Here is a 6,520-nt window from a genome sequence, read left to right as displayed (position 1 = left end):
TAGAGTCGAGTAGTCTGTAAGACTAATGTTTAGTGATCTAGGGTTAATAACATCATTTGCATAACGTAACATCGCATCATGTGCCAAAACTAATAAAGTATCGTTATGAACGTCACTGCACTCCACTGAACTACACAGATGAATACACCGATACACCACGAAAATACACAACACGCGATGACAAACGTGACGTACTGTCTAACACAAGAGCGCAAGCGAACTAATCGGGCGATAGCGGGTGACCGGCGTTTCAACAAGCGGGGGCGGACGAGGGTACGAAACCCGTGGGAAAGCTTGTGCAGAGGCCGGTAAGGGTAACGGGCACTCGCTGCATGTTTATTACAAAATGTTAGAGGCAGTATCTTCCTTAGAGAAAAATATTTAAAAATAAGATAGTGTTATATACGATAGTGGTAGTAGATATAAGATAGTGGTATATACATATTCGGTATGGGGTATCGCCTACTCATTTGCCTCTAAATATTTATCTCGTCACCCTGTATAGTTTATAAAAAATCCAAATAAAATTCCCGAAAAAAAATTTATTTTGGTTCGTTTTGGTTTTTGGTTCGTTTATGCAGGCACATACCTGCATATTAATGCGTGTGACTGTCCCAGATGTGCGAAATCTTGATAAGATTAAATACATTCTACCTGTTAAGACAGCTACTACCTCGTATGTATAATCTGCCGCATTACACTTAGGTCCGATGTAAGCGACGTATACAACGACGCCCCAAGAGCGAATGTCGACATCGACGCGCAGATGGAATAACTCGTGCAGAGTCATTATAATCCAGTTGTCGTGCTGTTCCGTATTGACCTTCATCGAGAACTGGTGCTTCCGCCCGAATTTTAGCATCGATATGTGTTTATTCTGTAAAATAATTTGATTTTACATTTTGGCGTTCGGTCGAGTACTGTATAAAAAACATTTGCTTTTGATTGAGTAGTAGACCTAACAGAAGAAAACCTCATTAAATTGTTGTATCGTCCCGGAAGAGCTTATGTTAAAGAATGCCGTGAACTTACAAATTACGTGTGTAAGGCTATTAGTTTAACTTTACACGAGTTCAAGGCAATGCAACTCTAGAGTATTCAGTATCCAAAAAAGCTTGTTAAAAAGAAAAATGTGCAACTGAGTTGAGCGACATTGTGACCTGGAAATGCATGGATAGTTCGGCGTGCGGGTAGGGCGGCTTGTCGTGACAGGCGGGTGCGGGGCAACGGTAGCGGCGCGCCTCGCACGACGCCTCGTGCGGCGCGCGGCGGCGCAGGCGCACCTCGCGCCCGCAGCCGTGCCGGCACGGGTACCGTAGCATTTCGGCCACCTGCACAGCGTATTGCTAATTGAGCCTATCAGCGCAAAAATATAATAAAAAGTAAAATAATGTATTATTATAATAAACTTAATATATATATTTCACTGAATTAAACTATGTACATGTTATGTACTTTAGTATCGTTTAAAGTAATATTGTAAAAAACAAATTAAGTGGTGTAACTTTTGCGCTGATAGCCTAAATTGACACTGACAGTATTTGCTCCTGCGCCATGTTACGCAATTTCAAACAACTTCTTCCTGCCACTTGACCTGACCTGACTGTGGTTTGTTCGTATCTCAATAAATAGCGTGTGCAAATTTTCTTAAATATGCACAAGAGCAATAACAGAAATAGATACGTACTCCCTCCATGGCGCGGTTACGGACTGAAGAGAAAGCAGTGCGGCAAACGGGGCAGTAAGCTAGCCGCGTGCGGCAACGGGCGCACACCAGGTGGCCGCGGCGGCACTGCGCGATTGGCGGTTCCATCCACTCCAGGCACACCGGACACTCCAGAAGGCGCAGCAGACTCTGTGACACCAACACGTCGAATACAAAACATGCAGTCATTTGCAACTCAAATAAAAATAAAAGCTCGATTTAAGACTTTTTGATAAGTATCGGTATCGTAACGGTTAAGCTATGGGATTATGACTGAGCACACTTTTAAACGGAAGCCACAGCTGATAATAACAGCTGAAACTTCCGGGGTTTTTTACAATTTCCAGGCCCTCATAAGGGCTCTGAGAACCCGTGTCTTTATCCTCGTCAAGCGGCAGCAATAAAAGGAGAAAAAGCACAAAAGTAAGTTTCATTTTGAACTGATATTGTTTGCCGAATATTTAAAAACTTGCATATGTACTTAATTGTACTGAAAGTCTGCTTTAAGTGTAAAGTTTGTGTTGTCAACCCTAAATCATAAAATCAACAGCTGTTTGGAGGCAACAACTGGGAGTTAGTAAGGATAAAAACGTTGCACTTTTAATAGGTCGTTGACTTCCATCGTTGACCAGCAAATAATACCCCATCAGTCGCTTCCTTCGATCAATCATCATGTGAATGATTAATTATGCGGGTATTTTATTTAATTACTTCGAGAGTACGCTTTTAGTTACGCTCCTAAATTCCATGTTTCCAAGGCGGTCCAATATGTACATTTACCGAACAAATGCGTCTCTCTTAGAACAGCCTTCAATTAATCATAAGATACAATGCATAGGAACAATAATGTCTCCCGAAACACCCACCCCGGACTATTTTAGAAAAGTCAATTTTTCTAAATGACCCTGTCAGCAATTCGACTCTATATTATATTATCTCGTTAAGGAACAAAGTCCGGAACGACGTCACAAGACTAAAGTTGTGGACATCGTCCAGAAATGTAGCAAGCTGAAGGGACAGTGGGCTGGCCACATCTGTCGCAGAACCGATGAGCGATGGAGTAGACGGGTTCTCGAGTGGAGACCAAGTTTTGGCACACGTAACGTAGGACGTCCTCCTGCTAAATGGACCGGCGATCTGAAGAAGGTCGCGGGTAGTGGTTGGATGCAGAAAACGGGTGATCGGGCACTACGGCGTACGCTCAGGGAGGCTTATGTCCAGCAGTGGACTGCAATAGGCTAATTGATTGATTGATTATATTGTCTGCGTCATAAGACTAACCTGAACGAAATTAAGTAAACACGTTTTACAACATGCGTCAATTTAATTTACAATAGTCCCCGTAACCTAACGTAAACCGGTGTGTAGCATCGAAATCGCCGCCTAGAGTTGCACTAGTTACTTATTAATTTTTTGACATTATCGGGTGTTCGTTTTTTGTACTAGTTTATTTTTCAATTGCATTTAGAAGTAATTATAATACAAGAATTTACTAACTGCGTAATGAAGTGTTCGCTGTATGTAAAATTATATTATATGTAAAATTTTGTAAATTTAATTTTAAATGAACCATACGACGAACTCAGTTGAGTAGTTTCAATTTTAACAAACGTAATAAATCGTTTCATGCATTCTGACAGAACACCTCCACGATTCGTTTTCTTGTTTTTTGAGTATCATTGTCACATTGCTAACTTTGATTATTTATTACAATTCATTAAAAGACCAACAATTAACTTTTACTTTTGAATTGCTCATGTTACTTATACCAGATAAGAAGATAAATGCGAAACCTTCGTAACCATCAGAGAGAAAGTACATGTTAATAGACCAATTGAGAATACGTTTAGCATCTTATCAAGTGATGAATCATGTGGGGAATCGCAGGAACAGAAAAATGATAACTGCATATTACAACCAAGTTGCCCAGAATTGAATATTAACAACACAGATGAAATGAAAGATATTATACTTAAATTGCAGTCAGACTTAGCATCTGCTGAACAGGAAATAGAGAACTTACTATCAGAAAATTTTAATTAAAAAAAAACAAATTCTAAACAAGAGAATCAACATAGGCACATGAAAAAGATATGTACATCTACCGTAAAAAATCATTCATCGGCGCGAAAGAAACGTAAAAGCCTGCATACTACTAAGTTAAATTACTCACAAGACACCGAGCAACAAACAATGGAGAAAATAAGTAATAATTAAATTGTTAATAATTATAATGAAAATGATAAACCAAACACAATAAACAATAAAGAAACGCCGGTCGAGCAACAAAAAAATAGGGTGATAATATTGGCCGATGAGCAAGGCACTGGAACTCAACATATACTGCAAGAACTGTTGGGAACTAAATACAATGTTTTCTGTTTCTGCAAACCTGGAGCCAACGTCGTAAATGTGATTTCGTCTTGTAAATCGGAAATAAATACTTTAACAAATGAAGATTATGTACCTGTAATTGGTTTCAAGAACGATACAAGCCCATTTGATGTGAAATATCTGTTCACGTCATGGCTCTATTCAATTAAAAATACAAATGTACTAGTGTGTGAAACTCCTTATAACAAACATTTGAATGAAACAAAACTTAATCAGGAGCTAAGATTTATTTGCAATAATTTTGAAAATTCTGTTTTTATTGATATGAATTTTGCCAGATGTGCCTAAAACGTAAATATTATGCTGCTCTTATAATAATAACGCATAGAATGATAGTTTCATATGAAACGAACTGTCACAAGGGAGGCAAAAATCAAATTCATGTAGGCTAGTTTTAGTAGTAGGTTCATTTTCCATTTTAGTGAATATTTATATAAAAATACAAGTTGAAACGCGTTACTTTCTTGTGGAATGTGATGTTAGTATCTATTTTATGTTTGTCTGACGTATTTTTACACTCATTTACCCCACATTTCGTCATTTTTAGCTAAAATTCTTGAGCTGTTCGCGGTGCAAGTTGACCTTGAGCTCGTGTAGGCCCATTGGGAGCGCTTCAATTTGCCTCACTTAGCGTGTGCGGACTAGGTTTCTATGCGTAATTATTCTAAGATGCTACCTATTTATGTCGCAATGTACTTAGAGAAATATTGCGAATGTCAAATCATAGAAGGTATAAGCAACACATGCTCGAAAAATCTGTAACTGTTACGGTTAATGACGTCTGCACTCAAACTGATAGTACTGTCTTTGTTAATTCGAAGTCACAAGTGGAATATGAAAAAACATCCCAGACACCGTACAAACAGAGTGGTAACATTGTTAATGATCAGTTTTTTCGTGTATAAATCTATTAAAATCCTACATCAGAACATAGATGGCTTAATTAATAAAGCCGATTTATTGACGGTTTGTTTCGATGATATGGAATACATAGGTAAACGTATAGACATATTATGCTTTACAGAACATAACATGGTACCTGATGACATCTGTTTATTAAGAATACCAGGTTTTATTATTGCTGCGTCCTACACAAGTAACAGTAGAGATGGTGGTTCTTGCATATTAGTTCGAAATGGTCTAAAATTTGAAGTTATCACAAATATTACAAAGTTAAATATACCTAATGTTTTTGAATGTTGCGCGATAGGATTGATTGGCCATAAAATAGTAATTCTGTGTGTATATGTATAGAGTACTGAAATGTAAAGATGCTACAAGAAATTTTCAGTCATTTTTGAACCATTTTGATGATGTTCTAAACCTAATTATATCTAATAACAAAATCAAGATTATAGTATGCGGAGACGTTAATGTAAATATTTTAAAAAATAAATTGTCAAGAGTATCTTGAAAAATTTAGAAAATATCTCATTCATCTACCTTTTGTAGAAGTTTACGATACTCAGGACGGACAAGAGGCTTTCACTAGGTTCTATGATTTATTCAAATTACTTTATGATCTATGTTTTCCAATAGTCAAAGTGCAATTTAGGACAGAAGTGCGACCAAAATGGCTCTCTAGGGGCATTAAAAAATGTAGTAAGCGTAAACGATGGCTTCAGTGGCGATATAGATTAACAAAAATTTGCTCCGATAAGCAAATATTTAAATTAGGTTCTAAAAGATACAGCCATATAATTAAGTTAACTCAAAAATCGCAAAACAATCATAACATATACACATCGGCAAACAAATCAAAGGCAACGTGGGATATCATCAATAATAACAAGCAGATAAATCCAAAGGCAACTTTTGAAAAAATTTTGGGGAAATGCACCGCACATTGAACGCATATTCAAAGATCAAGAGATGTATTCGGACTATATGCGGCTAGAAAAAAACAGATAGCTGTCAACCACATTTTAAAAATTTGAAAATACTGACTCTACCATGCTTATATATATTTGAAATTTCACTTTTCGTAAAGTGTCATCTTCATTTATTTGAATTCGTCACACAAGCCCGCCGTTCTCAACAACTGAAAAGTAGATCAAGTAAAACTGCTCTACTTCAAAAGAGTGTAATAGTAATGGCTACGAAGGTATATAACAAACTTCCACTTGAAATTAGGAATTGCAACGATTGAGCAGAATTTAACAAATTATTATTTAATTACCTAAAAGATAGGACATTCTATAATATTGAAGATTTCTTATAAAATTTACATTTCATATTATTAAATTTGTTATTGATTATTTTACTATTGTTATTAGGTTGCATTAATTGGACTGCATGATTACAATATTATTACAAATTATTGCATGAGAATTTTGCAATGGCAACGTTTTAGCGATCCCGTATTATAATTGTGTAAATACTGTACAAATGTAACACTAAACAACCTTTATTAATTAATGA

At 36.7% G+C, this 6,520-nt stretch overlaps 1 protein-coding gene across 1 annotated transcript in view; it reads right to left on the bottom strand.

Annotated features, from left to right (window-relative positions):
• Positions 1–2,061, bottom strand: part of LOC113236540 (E3 ubiquitin-protein ligase SIAH1-like) — a 3,196-nt gene extending 1,135 nt beyond the window's left edge. Inside the window, exons 1-3 of the mRNA XM_026472656.1 lie at positions 1,688–2,061; positions 1,161–1,331; positions 674–877 (exon numbers count right to left, since the gene is read on the bottom strand). Coding sequence (XP_026328441.1) covers positions 674–877; positions 1,161–1,331; positions 1,688–1,894 — 582 coding nt within the window. The 5' untranslated portion in view covers positions 1,895–2,061. The remainder of the gene's footprint in view (positions 1–673; positions 878–1,160; positions 1,332–1,687) is intronic.
• Between the last annotated feature and the right edge of the window lie 4,459 nt (positions 2,062–6,520).

Source organism: Hyposmocoma kahamanoa, unplaced genomic scaffold, assembly GCF_003589595.1.
Source record: "Hyposmocoma kahamanoa isolate Upper Pololo Valley unplaced genomic scaffold, ASM358959v1 92, whole genome shotgun sequence".
Lineage (NCBI taxonomy): Eukaryota > Metazoa > Arthropoda > Insecta > Lepidoptera > Cosmopterigidae > Hyposmocoma > Hyposmocoma kahamanoa.
Note: the sequence above shows the minus strand (reverse complement) of the source record. Positions and strands in the feature narration are given on the sequence as shown.